We start from the raw sequence: 14,758 nt of genomic DNA, 5'->3' as shown, positions 1-14,758 counted from the left end.
CTATCACAAGAATCTCAGTAAAACATTAATGATGGACATGTGAAAGAAAGAACACCAACAGGAACAAGTTGGGCCGAATGGCCTGTTTCCGTGATGTAATTTCTATGAGCTGGCATTTATATAGTACCTTTTCACATCCTCAGGATGTTTCTTCATGGCCAATTAATTACTTTTGAAGTGTAGTGGCTGATGGGCTGCTGGCAAACATGACATATGGACAGCAAGATCCCACAAACAGCAGTGAGATAATTAGTGTCTCTGATAGTTTTGGTTGAGGGTTGAATGGGAAATTCTTGTATTATGTCCACAAGCAAATCCACAGCAAACAGCTAATAAAAGATACCAGTTAATAGGATACTTTGAATTCAAACCTAGTCCTTCTGAATAGTAGTTAAACACCACACTTCTATAGGAAACCAAAATATGATGAACTTCAAAATTAAATTGTCAACTTGGGTGCCGAGACTTTTGTACCTCTAATTCGTCACTGAATTTGCTTTGGTGTGTGCAGGTTAGATATGACAAGTGAGAATTAGGTGTTTCTTTATAAGTAAGGGGAATTGGTAAATGTGTAGTTTGCATCTCCTTCCCATCTGCTTTTTCACATCTCTAAAGACATCATTTCGAGTGGCATTTGCACAGGCTCAGGAGGTCAGAGTTGATGAGCTGGAGTCTGAGCTTCGGACACTGCGACACATCAGGGAGGGGGAGAGTTACCTGGATGCTGTGTTTCAGGAGGTAGTCACACCCCTTAGATTAACTACCTTGAATTTGGCCAGTGGTCAGGGACAGGAGGGTGTGACTATGAGTGAGGCAGGTAGCGGGATCCAGGAGGTAGTACTGCTGGAGCCTCAGGCATTGTCCTTGTCCAACAGGTTCTAGATTCTTCCTCCCTGTGTGGATGAGAGCAAGGACTGTAGGGAGGATGAGCAAACTGACCACAGTACCGTGGTACAGGGAGCCATTCAAGTGGGGGGAGAAAAGAAAAATGTTGTCGTAATTGGGGATAGTATAGTTAGGGGCATGGACACTGTTCTCTGTGGCCAGGATCGAGAGTCCTGAAGGCTCTGTTGCCTACCTGGTGCCAGGGTTCGGGATATCTCATCTGGGCTGCAGAGAAACTTGGGGTGGGAGGGGAAAGATCCAGTTGTCGTGGTCCACGTAGGTACCAATGATATAGGTAGAACAAGGTTAGAGGTTCTGCAGAGGGAATTTGAGCAGCTAGGGGCTAAATTAAAAAGCAGAACCAAAAAGATGGTAATCTCCGGATTACTATCTGAGCCACAAGCAAATTGGCAAAGGGTCAATAAGATTAAAGAGGTAAGTGCGTGGCTCAAAGATTGGTGTGGGAGAAATGGGTTTTAATTCGTGGGACATTGGCACCAGTACTGGGGAAGGAGGGAGCTGTTCCGATGGGACGGGCTCCACCTGAATCATGCTGGGACCAGAGTCCTGGCGAATCGCATAACTAGGGCTGTAGATAGGGCTTTAAACTAAATAGTAGGGGCGGGGAGGGTTCAGTTGCATGGAAAAACAGGAAGTTAAAGGAGAAGGTAGGAATGCAGGTTAGTGGTGAGGCTGATTGTTACCAAACTGCAAGAAGTATACTGGTTAAACTCGAAGAGAGAAATATTAAACAGGCGAATAAAGCATCAGTGCTGAGGGACAGGTTAGGGGATATAGCCCAAATAAAAGTTCTATATACAAATGCATGGAGTGTAAGGAATAAACTAGATGAGCTGCAGGTGCAAATTCAAATGGAAGATTATGATGTGTTGGCCATTGTGGAGACGTGGCTGCAGGATGGTCGGGACTGGGAACTTAATATACTTGGTTATAAAGTTTACAGGAGGGACAGGGAAAATGGCAGAGGGGGTGGAGTAGCCTTACTGAAATAATATCACCTCATTGGTGAGGGAGGACATAATGAGGGGAAAGCATCCAGTGGAGGCCTTATGGGTGGAATTGAGGAACAGAAAAGGATCTAAAACTGTAATAGGTGTTGCGTATAGACCCCCTGGTAGCAGTTCTGAGGTGTTAAATAGTATAAATGCACAAATTAGGCAAGTGTGTAACAAAGGCAGAGTAGTATTAATGGGGAATTTTAACTTACACATAGATTGGGAGAGACAGACTAGCACCTGTCAGAAAGGTAGTGAATTTCTGGAATGTGTCTGGGATAGTTTCCTACAGCAATATGTCCCAGATGTAACAAGGGGACAGGCAATATCAGATTTAGTTATGAGTAATGAGCCAAATTTAATTAGTAGCCTAACTGCGTGAACATTTATCAAATAGTGATCACAACATGATCGAATTCAAGGTAGTGTTTGAAAGTGAAAAGCATGAATCAGCTACTAGAATTATAGACTTGGGTAAGGCTGACTTTACCAGGATGAGACAGAGACAGTCCACGGTAAACTGGGTAGATCTGTTAATGGGTCAAATGACTGAAGAACAGTGGAGAATATTTAAAGAAACATTTAACAAAATACAGAGCGAGTATATACCCCTGAGAGGAAAAAACTCCATTTCACAGAAAAAACAGCCATGGACAACTAAAGAGATTAGGGATAGCATAAAACAAACAGAAAGGGCTTACAAAAATGCAAAACGCAGCACAGATCCGGCTGCATGGGATCGATACAAAGACCAGCAAATGGTCACAAAGCAGTTTATAAGAGTTACTAAAAGAGATTATGAAAGGAAACTTGCAAGGGACATCAAAATCAATAAGAAGAAATTTTATAGTTACATAAAGGGAAAACGGGTGGTCAAGAGCAATGTAGGCCCACTAAAAGCTGAAACTGGAGATAGTGTCATTGATAATGGGGAAATGGCCGACATGTTGAACAATTACTTAGCCTCAGTATTTACAGTTGAAAAGGAGGATAACTTGCCGGAAGTCGCGAAAAAATTAATAGCCATTAGGGGACAGGGACTTAATACAATTAACGTAAGTAAAACATCAATAACAAGGAAATTCATGGAACTAAAGAGTGAGAAATCCCAGGACCTGACGGTTTCCATCTGAGGGTGTTAAAGGAAGTAGGGGAGCACATTGTAGATGCTCTAACTATAGTCTTTCAGAGTTCCCTAGATTCAGGAGTGGTCCCTCTGGATTGGAAAGTTGCACATGTCACTCCACTTTTTAAGAAGGGTGAAAGGGAAATTACAGACCAGTTGGCCTGACATCTGGTGGGCAAGTTGCTGAAGTCTATAATCAAGGATAGGGTAACTGAACACCTAGAAAAATTTCAGTTAATCAGGGACAGCCAGCATGGATTCATGATGGGAATGACATGCCTGACAAATCTCATTGAATTTTTTTGAAGAGGTGATTAAGGTAGTGGACAGGGGAATGTCTATGGATGTTATTTATATGGACTTCCAGAAGGCATTTGATAAAGTTCCACATAAGAGACTGTTAACTAAGGTAGAAGCCCATGGAGTTGAGGGCAAATTATTGACATGGTTAGGAAGTTGGTTGACAGGTAGGTGACAGAGAGTGGGGATAATAGGTAGTAACTCCGATTGGCAGGATGTGACTAGTGGTGTCCCACAGGGATCTCTGTTGGTGCCTGAATTATTCACATTATTCATTAACAACTTGGATGATTGCATAGTAATTCATATATCCAAATTTGCTGATGATACAAAGTTAGGCAGCATTGAAGCCAGTCTAGATGATAGCATAAAATTGCAAAGAGATATTGACAGACTAGGTGAGTGGGCAAAACTGTGGCAGATGGATTTCAATGCGGGCAAGTGTGAGATTATCCATTTTGGACCAAAAAAGGATAGAACAGGGTACTTTCTAAATGGGAAGAGGTTAAGTACAGTGGATGTCCAAAGAGACTTGGGGATTCAGGTGCATAGATCTTTAAAATGCCACGAGTAAGTGCAGAAAATAATCAAGACGGCTAATGGAATGCTAGCCTTTATATCTGGAGGATTGGAGTATAAAGACACAGAGGTTATGCTGCAGCTGTACAAAACGCTGATTAGACCCCACTTGGAGTACTGTGAGCAGTTCTGGGCACCACACCTTAGGAAGGATATATTGGTCCTGGAGGGAGTGCAACGTAGGTTTACAAGAATGATACCTGGACTACAGGGGTTAAGTTACGAGGAGAGATTACACAAATTAGGCCTGTTTTCGCTAGAATTTAGAAGGTTAAGGGGTGATCTGATCGAAGTCTTCAAGATATTAACAGGAAAAGACAGGCTAGATAAAGATAAACTATTTCCACTGGTTGGAGATTCTAAAACTAGGGGGCATAGTCTAAAAATTAGGACCGGACCGTTCAGGAGAGATGTTAGGAAGCACTTCTTCACGCAAAGGTTGGCAGAGGTTTGGAACTCTCTCCCACAAACAGCAGTTGAAGCTAGAACAGTTGTTAATTTTAAATCTGAAATAGATAGATTTTTGTTAAGCAAAGATATGAAGGGATATGGGCCAAAGGCAGGTAGATGGAGTTAGGCAGCGGATCAGCCAGGATCTCATTGAATGGAGGGACAGGCTCGAGGGGCTGAATGGCCTACTCCTGTTCTTATCTTCTTATGTCTACTCTCTGATGCAAGCAATGATGCAAAATGGGAGCAGGGGAACTTTCAACCTATTTAGTAAATGTAGGAAAGTGGACAACTTGGGAAAAGAGGCAAAATATGAATCATTAAAAAAAAATGAAAATGCACTTTATGAATTTGAGATTTAAATACAGGAAATAAAGTGGGAACAGGAATAGACCATTCTGCCACTCAGTGATGTCCTGGTTGATCTGAACCTCAATTCCATTTACTGGCTTTTGCTCCATATCTCTTGATGTCCTTGCCCAACAACAATCTATTTCTCAGTCTTGAAAACTCCAATTGTCCTAGTATCCAAAGCCTTTTGGGAAAGTTCCAGGTTCCTGCTACCCTTTTGTGTGGAAGAAGTGCTTCCTGGTTTCACGCCTGAATGACCTCGCTCTAATTATGTTCACTTATTCTGGATTCCCCAACCAGAGGAAATAGTTCCTTTGTATCTACCCTATCAAATCCTTTTAACATATTAAATACCTTGATTAGATCATCCTTCAATCTTCTGTACTCAAGGAAATACTCCAGATGAGGTATCTATACGGCTCTTTACAACCGAAACATAATTTCCTCCCTTTGTATTCCAGTTCCCTTGTAATGAAGACCAACATTCTATTTGCCTTTATGATAACACAGTTCCTTTCCTTTATAAGAGACCAGTCACAACACTTGACCAACTGCTTACACAGCACTCTATGGTATTGATTGTAGGTGAAAATCTTTGTGATGATATATCTTGTTACTGATACAAATGTCTGAATATCTGATTATAGCAAATGTAATTGCTTCTCATTATATGTACCATGCAATTTGGCAAAAACTGCTCACTCATCAGTTAGCATTTTTGCCAGTATCCACCAGTGATGTGGTTAATGTACTGACCATTTTTTTACCCACTTGCCTCCTTAGTCTTCGGTTCATCCAGACACTGGTGATGTGCTGCCAACAATATTCCGTGCTTCAGGTGAGCGTTGTACGGTATTTGTTGACTTCCATTCTTGTGTTTCTTTGTTTCAGGATCAGAAGTGATTTCCTGTGACGTTGCTCATGGGTAATCTGGAACCCAGTCTGCTGCTAACCTGGCCTGACCCTTTTAAAGCTAAAAGTCCAGTTACTGTAAATAAGCACACCCGGAAGGCCAGTTAGAGGCTAATTGCTGGAGAAGTTTTTCTGTAGATTGGCAACTCCTTGTAAATCCCTGGCTGCTCTCCAAGATCAAAAGAAACCAGTACAAAAAGACCAGCTTGTTATACAAGTTTGCATGTATGACGATGTGTGATTAATGCGTCTCAAATAAAATTGTGTATAGTGACAAAGAAAGCTGTAGCCTGCAGGAAGATATCAATGGACTGGTCAGGTGGGCAGAAAAGTGACAAATGAAACTCAATCCAGGGAAGTGTGAGGTAATGCATTTGGGAAAGGCAAACAAGGCAAGGGACTACACAATAAATGGTAGGATTCTAAGAAGTGTAGAGGAATACGGGGACCTTGGAGTGCATGTCCACAGATCCCTGAAGGTAACAGGACAAGTAGATAGGGTGGTTAAGAAGGCATGCAGGATACTTTCCATGGTTGGCCGAGGCATAGAGTACTAGAGCAGGGAGGTTATGCTAGAACTGTATAGAACAGTAGTCCGACTACATATGTTTCTAATTACTGTTTTTCTGTCTCCTCCCAGCATTCATGCCATTTGCTGCCACTTTGGTAAGTGCTAAAAATCCAACATCTGAATATTTGGTTGAATGGTTCAATTATCTATGAACTCCTTTACCCTACTTCCAAAATAGTTTGTTTATATTAGAAATTAGTTTCTGCTCGTTGAATCAGAGGAGTTGCAGTTTATATCAATATAACATACCAGTTTCCAAATTCTTTAATGTCCTCTGGTAAATATCCCTGTTTTATGATATAGTAGTGCCTTGTAAAGTTGTAACTTTTTAATGTGTAAGCAACTTAATTCATAGAAAAAAACTTTTGAGCACAATGATGTTTCACTAAATTCTTTCCTTGCCTGTGGATTTAAACTTGTAGCACTGTGTATGAATATATCGTCCTAATTAATCAAACCTATTGTACTTTTCAAAGTGATCTAACTAATTCTCCTTTTACTTTCAGGTTGTAGCTATGCTTCTGCCTCACAGAGGGATGAAACCCGCTGTATTTTGGCAGGTGATGATGGTTCCTGGCTGGGCCTGTTTTGCTTCCCACTATTCAGACACATAAATTAGTGTGAATAGCATGGCATTTCTGTGAGTAACTGAGAGAATTTGCCCACCTACTCATATATGATTCGCTCAAAAAGGTGACAGTCAGAAAGTGGGCAACACGGAACAGTTTTTAAAAAAAAAACATTACAAGGTGATGGTGAGAAAATAGCTAAATCAGTGGAAAAGTGGCATTAAGTAGACATATGAAATGTGACCCTGGGTACTCATTCTCCCAATAATTGTAGCAATTTGTGTGTGTGTGCGTGCGTGTGTACAGCTTCCTGTGTCGTTTCTTGCATTCCGCAAAGTTAACTTTTAAAAAGGATTGGATTACTGATTTGTATCGCAGTTAGGTTAAGTAATCAAACAAGATTCAACCTGATGCTTTATCAACCTGAAGCACAAATAAATTAATCCGCTGTTATAAGTGAAATGCATGCACTCACCACTTATTTTTAACGATGAAGGCTTTACAGATATATAGGAGAATTACAATACAAGGCGTATCATTGTAAAACAAAGAACAAAACTTTTATAGAAAGTCTTGAGAGAACTATCATTCCTACAAAAATGGATGTACTGGGGTGGGGGGGGGGAAACGAGCATGTCCTGCTGTACGAAACAGGAGAACCCTAATTATTCAAGACAATTTAATCCTAAAGAACCAGTAAACTGAGAAAAGAAAGGATAAAAGGAGAGACTTTCATTTATATAGCCTCTTTTTTGACTGCAGGATGTATCAAAGCGCTTTACAGCCAATGAAGTATTTTTGAAATGTAGTTGCTGTTGTAATGTAGGAACTGAGGCAGCCAATTTGCACACAGCAAGCTCCCACAAACAGCAATGATGACAATTTTTTTTTTTCTGATGATGATTGAGGGATAACTCTCCTGTTCTTCGAAGTAGTGCCATGGGATCTTTTACGTCCACTTGAGCAGGAAATTAAGTTAGATCTTGTCCCAGATCAGCTAACTAATCTGTTGATATTGCCCTACCCCATTCCCTTTTTTCCGTTTCTTTTTAAATGCTGTTCATCTGTAATTTCTTTTCAAGTTCAGTTCACACTTGAAACGTTAAGTTGTTTGTTCTCCCCTCAGATGCTGTCTGACCTGCTGAGTATTTCCAGCATTTTCAGTCCCTCACTCTAGTTCTGAGTTCTTAATTTTACAGAACATAGATTTAACCAATGAAAAAAAAATACTAAACCAAGACCTGTTTTCTGCACTTTCCAACCAGGCTACTGGTTCTAAGGCAGTTGTAATATGAGTCTGTAACATAATTTTAGTTGTGTAATGTTTAGTAAAGCTTGCCATAAGAAAGTACATTAATATTATTTTCCTCCTTCATCTGTAGTTCCTCTTTCAGTCGTATAATGCAGGATTCAACTTGGCACACAGAAATAAAACCACCTGTAAAGTAAGTTGTCATTCCTTTCCACTTGGGTCAAATAATTTTTTTAATGTGTATAATGGCTCCAGAAGACTTAAATACTTCAAACATGATATTGTCAGATTGCCATTAAAAAAAAAACTAGTTCAATAATGTTTTTGAGGGAGGGAGCCTAGTCATCCTTAGCCATTCTGGTCTATATGTGACTCAAGTTCCACACTAACATAGTTGACTCTTAACTGCCCTCTGAAGAAGCCTAACAAGCCACACAGTTGCATCAAGCCTGGACAAAGAGAATAAAATTGGACGGACCATTCGGTTGAGACCTAGGCATTAAACTCTGGTATGACAAAGGTATAGCCAGATCAGTCAACCCTGCAATGTCCTCCTTGCTAACATCTGGGTACTAGTGCCAAAGTTGGAAGCGCTGTTCCCCACAGACATAGAATTTAAAAATAATTGGGAACTAAAATAGAAGTTAGCTGGGAGCAAATGGAGGGCAGCTAAGATCTGAAGTTGCTAAAATAAGTGTTCATACCAAAGAGCTCAAAATATTTAGGAGAAATAATGTACTGATTCTAAACAAAATGTTGAAATCCTAACTAATCACACTAATCTGTACAACTCATTCTTTCAGTCTTGAAAAGATTACCTCTTCAGACCTCCCAAATCTTGCATTCTACACCCCTGACTATATAGAACTACAAATATTTATTGAAACTATTTCAATAAATGAAAATATTTCAAAAGGAATATTTCAAGTATCTATTATTTTATCTGCATACTGTGTTTGAAGACAAGTAATGCTTTTCAAAAATGCTATTTCTTTCTAGGATGAAATGATTCCTCTAAAACAAGTTCTCCTTTTGGTTGGATCTGTGTCCTATACTACATGTTTGGGAGTAAGTAATCATAATAGTATGTATTTTATGAAAAATTATCTGACGTGATTTAACAATTGTGCAATAAGGTGTGTCTATTTGTTGGGAAATGTATGTTTGGTTGTAAAGAATAATCTAGTTATCATGACTTAAGGTAAAATGGGAAATAAATTTCTGGATTACAGTGAGCCAGGTTAGTGCTAGAAACCAGCAAAAACCTTTTGTAAAATTCAGATTGTGTGTATATTGCCTGTTTTACTGTCTTTGTGCTTAAAGAAATGTTTTTAGCACTAGATTGAACTAATTACAGACTTCTTTAATATCTACCTTCTACCACTATTTTTTTTTTGTTAAAACATGTTCCTTTTAACATCATTCAAATTATTGTACAGTTGATAGAAAGTGCTTTTAGAAAGATTGAAAACATCTACATGCAGTGAAGGAATTTGACCAAATGGAATGGATGTATCCACTGTATATTCATTGTGGCTTTAGTCTTTGAATGCTGTGCAATTAATAGTCATTTATCCTTCCTCCTTCCAATTTCTGAAGATGCTAACTTGTGCTGCAACCTGGTTCTGATGGTGTTGCCGTTCCTTCAGTACTTAGTCAAATTGGCGTTCTTCATTTATAAGCCTAGCCAATGAGTGTTGATAGACTGTTAAACAATGGAGGGCATCACACTCCAATCCAATCCTGTCCTTACATGATATCCATGTACACTTTCATCTGAGGTTGCTTGATAGAAAATAATAATTCAGAAATTACTGTGGCTATTTAGCTGTACATACTGTTACTTCAGCAATCCTAAGTGAGTTTTGCATTGTACATGAAGCATTTGGAATGGTTTATATTCATTTTATTGTAAATAGTTAATTTTTAAAACTTTTTTAAATTAGGTCTTCCCTCAGTTTGTGATGTATCGCTATGCATCTAACAGTCCTGCAATGCACACTATGTTCAGAAAGATTTTGCCAGTTCCTGTGCTTGGTAAGTAAACAATTGGTTGGAACAGTCAAATACTCGTATCATTGTTCTTGGGAATCAGAATGGCACGTTGGTGCAGTAAGAGGTTGAGATGAAAGTCCATTGTTGAAGGGTACCTTATCCTACACCTGCACCATGTCTGCATGAGAATGACAGTGACACTGGGGACAAAGTAGGAAAACATTGCATTCCTCATGTTATGGATTCAAATTTGGTTTTGACCAAAATAAATGGCACACTTTCTAACAATGTGAGGGCCTCAACTGTGCGACATGACAATTTGTTCTGTAGACTGTTACATTTCAGCTTTAGATTTTCTGTTTCTTTTCTGCTATAGTTTACAGTCATGTTGTTTAGTATGACTGCACTGCACCACATACCAAGCTGGGGAGCTTTCCCTACAGGGTCAGAGCAGTTGGAGTGTAAATGCCCTTGTCACATTTTGATATGCCTTTGGCTTTTGTCTGGAGAGAATTGGTAAAGTACTTAAAGAGCAGCTAAATTGCCCACTGTCTTACTCCAGGAACAATGGAGAGAGATGTAAGAGAGGCGAAAAAAAAGCTTAATTTTTCTGTCCCTTTGCTTTTTATCAATACCAGAAAACATGAGAAAGTCAAGATGATTTTCCCATCAATTTTTCTGGGAAAGTGCCCAGGCTTGACTAGTTGTAAATTATTGGTGTCCATCATGTTTTAAGATTTAGATTCAAGAAGGATTCATAGTATGAGATAAGCTACAAATTTCACAAATTTTGATTTCACTGCTCTCTTTCCTAACAGCGATTGCAAGTGCTCTGAATGTGGCAGTAGTTAGAGGCTTTGAATTTGATAAAGGAATTGAAGTTACAGACAAAAATGGAAATGTGGTAGGAGTCTCACAGATAGCTGGAACTAAGGTAAGAGGGTGACCGTGTAGTGGCTAAGGTCATGGACTGTCAGACCAGAGTTTGAGAGTTCAAATCTCATCGTGGCATTTTGTGAAATTGAATTCAATCTGCCAGCTAGCAGCGCAAAAAATGATCCTAAATGTTATCACTGAAACCTGCACAGTCTGGCCTACACATGATTCTGGTTTGCACTATGTGGTTGACTGCTCATAAGAACATAGGAGCAGGAGGAGGCCATTTGGGCCCACGAGCCTGTTTTGCCATTCAATAAGATAATGGCTAATCTGCAACTTAACTCCATATATCTGCCTTTGCCCCATATCCGTTAATACTTTTGGAAAACAAAAACCTATCGATCTCAGATCTACAATTAACAATTGATCTACCATCAATTGCCATTTGTGGAAGAGTTTTCCAGACTTCTACCACCCTTTGTGTGTAGAAGTATTTCTAAATTTCACTCCTGAAAGGTCTGGCTCTAATTTTTAGACTATGCCACCTAGTCCTAGACTCCCCAAACAGAGGAAATAGTTTCTCTCTCTCTCTTTGATCAACTCACCTCTTAATCGTCTAAATTCCAGGATATACAACCTTAGTTTGTATAATTTCCGCTTGTGATTTAACCCTTGAAGTCCAGCTATCATTCTGGGAAACCTTCCCTGCACTCCCTCCGAGGCCAATAAATCCTTCCTATGGTGTGGTGCCCAGAACTGTTTGCAGTACTCCATTCAGCTGTGGTCTAACTAGGACTTTTTATAGTTGTACCATAACTTCTACCCCATTGTGTTCTAGTCCTCTAGATATTGTTATGGCACGACTGCTCACGACAAAGCCCCCAATCAAAATATGATTCTGATTGCAGTGGGAGCAACACACTGTCAATTCAGTCCCACAGCCCCACAGGTCGCATAACCGATATATTTAAGTTTTCCAAAATAATCAAAGCCACAGCCGAATTGAACCAATCTAATAACCCCTGAATGAGGTGAACCAAACCAGGAATCTTTAGATATCAACAAATGAACTGTTTATTCTAAATTCTAAAACTAAATTCTTAAACACTACTAAGATAAACCAATATCTAAAGATTTTATAACTTATTTAAAGAATCTAACTTCCGCATTCGCATACATATACCCAAACTGACAGTAGTTTGATGTTTAATTAGCTGCCCGGAAAAAAAATAGAAATAACAATAAAGTCTTTTCAGATTATGCTTCCTGCTGTTAATACACATGCAATCTGATACTTTTAGCTACTAATACTCATCATTGGTGCAGAACTAAATTCCATACATACTTCATAATCTGAGGGAGGATACAGTTCGTTGGTTAATCTTAATTAATATTTGGTTCATTATTTCTGATTGACCTCTAATCACCCTGAAGTGCAGTAATCTGAAGATTCTGCTGTGTTTTGAATATGACAAGCAGTTAAGTAAACTCAGAGGTCAAAACCAAAAGTTTTTATAAGTTGCATCTTTGGTTGTGCGATTAGCCGAAGAATTTTCAAAGTATGTTTTCTCCTATTTAGGCGGTAAAAGAAACAGCGCTTTCTAGAGCAGTATTAGTGGGAACAACAGCAGCTGCACCCAACATACTAGTCAGCTATTTAGAAAGGTAGGAAATACTTTTGAAAATGTTTTTCACACGCAGTCCAAATTATGCCTCTAGTGTTCTTTAAACACTATTCCTAATGTTGTGAAGGTTACAATTTTGAGAAATTGAAAAAAACTGTCAGTGTGTTAACTTAAACGGTTTGATTTTATTTTCCATATTTTTCCCTACCTTTTGCCCTTTTTAGCTTTCCTATGCCATGCACAAGGAAACCAGGAAAAGACCTGCCCCCAGGCCTCCCACCAATGCTTGGTGGCAACCTGTGATGACTCACCCTCCAAGCTTCCACATTTGTGTGCTGGGGTCCGCGGGTTGCGAGACCTGTGGAGGAGCGTGTGCAGGCTGTTGTCTGAACAGACGATTGCTGAGTTCTGTTGGGTGCACTGATTCTGGTTTCAAAGCTTTTTATTTGAGATAATCCCTAACTTAAAAGTGAAACTTAAAAACTTCAGTGTTCTGGAGAGAGGGCTGGAACTAGGTAAGACAGAGTCATTTGACCAGAGGCATGTATAGAGCTATCCAAGCTCTGATTACAAGATTGGAGAGTTCAAGCAGGCTGTAGGGACACTTTTGCAGACAAGCTGCTGAGATTCGAAGCTGATTCTGGGAACTGGCCATTGGCAAATATGAGTTGTGGTAGCTGCTTTTGGTGACTTAAGAAATACTGATGTATCCACACCATCAAGACTTGTGAGCAGAGCCGCAGAGGTTTGAGAGGCAACAAGACCAAAATGTTGAAGGGAAGACTGCAACACTTGCCATCGACGAGAAGGCATTAAATTGATGACTGCATCTTGTAGGACAGGAGCTGGAAATCTACCTGAAGAAGTTCAGAGTTTTGAAGAACTTTGTGCTTTATTTAAACGTGATTGTTGATTTTGGTTTGTTTGCTCGAGTAAATGTTCTAAAAGTGAAATCTTGTCAATTTGTTTTTTTATTGGGGCCACTCGGTAAATTCGGTTCTTCTGATTTTGTTGATCTCCATGGGGATCATAACACTTGTCTATGAGGACATGCCTGATCACTGCGCTGCATTCCTCATGAAGGTGTAATTGATACCAGGAACTCTCCACATGGGGGATCATGTATACAATCTCATTCTGCTATTTCATGGGGCAGAATTTGTGCTCAAAGTTCTATACCACCTGGTAATTTTGATTTGTAGTCCATTCTTCAGTGTGTCATGCTAATGGCTTGGCAGACACTCTGTGCAAGTAGATAATGTAAATATTTATCTACAATAGTACCCACAAAGGTGTTAAACTCACTGATAGGCTGTGTCAGGCCGAAGGTTAAATTTCAACTGTAGTGGATAGTGATGAGCTGTATGCTGAGTGCGTCTAATAAGCAGTATGGGTTAGAATAGCATCTTTTAACTCGAGTCCTGCCTTTGAATCTAGCACAGGATGACCAGATACATCTCATCTCCCCGGTGTCATTAACAGTCCTGAATGAAATGAACTCAGCAAATGTCAACTAAAAGATGCGAGTGAGTACAAATCCCGAGTGCCAACTCGCCCCATAATTCAGCCTCGGTGAAGCTACCAGACTTCCTGGTGTAGCCAATAGGAGTGTCACAATAACCAGAGTGAGAATATTCTTCCATGTCTGAGGTTAGGGTAGGTTGTTGTGATGGAGCATAGTGAGTGTTTCTCTGGATTTTGGTAAGTTCCCTCCTGACTGTAGGAGTGGCTGTGGCTGATGTTGGATAAGAATAATATAAAAGGAAGAGGCATGTAGAAAGAAATTGAGGACTGGGTATGTGGGTTTTGGTGATAGGCTCACAGTGGATCTAGCTGTTGTAGATACCAGATAAGACTGACCAGATTAAAAGATAGCTAATTGCTTAAATTTACAAATCAACAGTATACCCAGTAGGATCATGGTACATAACAGATACCACAAAAGCAAAATACTGTGGATGCTGGAAATCTGGAACAAAAACAGAAAATGCTGGAATAAAAGCAAAATACTGCGGATGCTGGAAATCTGGAACAAAAACAGAAAATGCTGGAATAAAAGCAAAATACTGCGGATGCTGGAAATCTGAAACAAAAACAAGAAATGCTGGATTCACTCAGCAGGTCTGGCAGCATCTGTGGAAAGAGAAGCAGAGTTAACGTTTCGGGTCAGTGACCCTTCTTCGGAACTGACAAATATTAGAAAAGTCACAGATTATAAACAAGTGAGGTGGGGGTTGGGCAAGAGATA

At 39.7% G+C, this 14,758-nt stretch overlaps 1 protein-coding gene across 2 annotated transcripts in view; it reads left to right on the top strand.

The window, feature by feature from the left end:
* The window catches only part of sfxn4 (sideroflexin 4), a 40,200-nt gene that overhangs the window by 14,696 nt on the left and 10,746 nt on the right, over positions 1-14,758 (top strand). For both annotated transcript variants that reach the window (XM_068053002.1, XM_068053003.1), the window contains exons 6-13: positions 5,491-5,545; positions 6,260-6,285; positions 6,697-6,750; positions 8,142-8,204; positions 9,011-9,079; positions 9,958-10,048; positions 10,825-10,940; positions 12,465-12,550. In XM_068053002.1, coding sequence (XP_067909103.1) covers positions 5,491-5,545; positions 6,260-6,285; positions 6,697-6,750; positions 8,142-8,204; positions 9,011-9,079; positions 9,958-10,048; positions 10,825-10,940; positions 12,465-12,550 — 560 coding nt within the window. The remainder of the gene's footprint in view (positions 1-5,490; positions 5,546-6,259; positions 6,286-6,696; positions 6,751-8,141; positions 8,205-9,010; positions 9,080-9,957; positions 10,049-10,824; positions 10,941-12,464; positions 12,551-14,758) is intronic.

Source organism: Heterodontus francisci, chromosome 20 (assembly GCF_036365525.1).
Source record: "Heterodontus francisci isolate sHetFra1 chromosome 20, sHetFra1.hap1, whole genome shotgun sequence".
In the NCBI taxonomy this organism is placed as follows: Eukaryota; Metazoa; Chordata; class Chondrichthyes; order Heterodontiformes; family Heterodontidae; genus Heterodontus; species Heterodontus francisci.
This window is presented reverse-complemented; position numbering and strand designations above follow the sequence as displayed.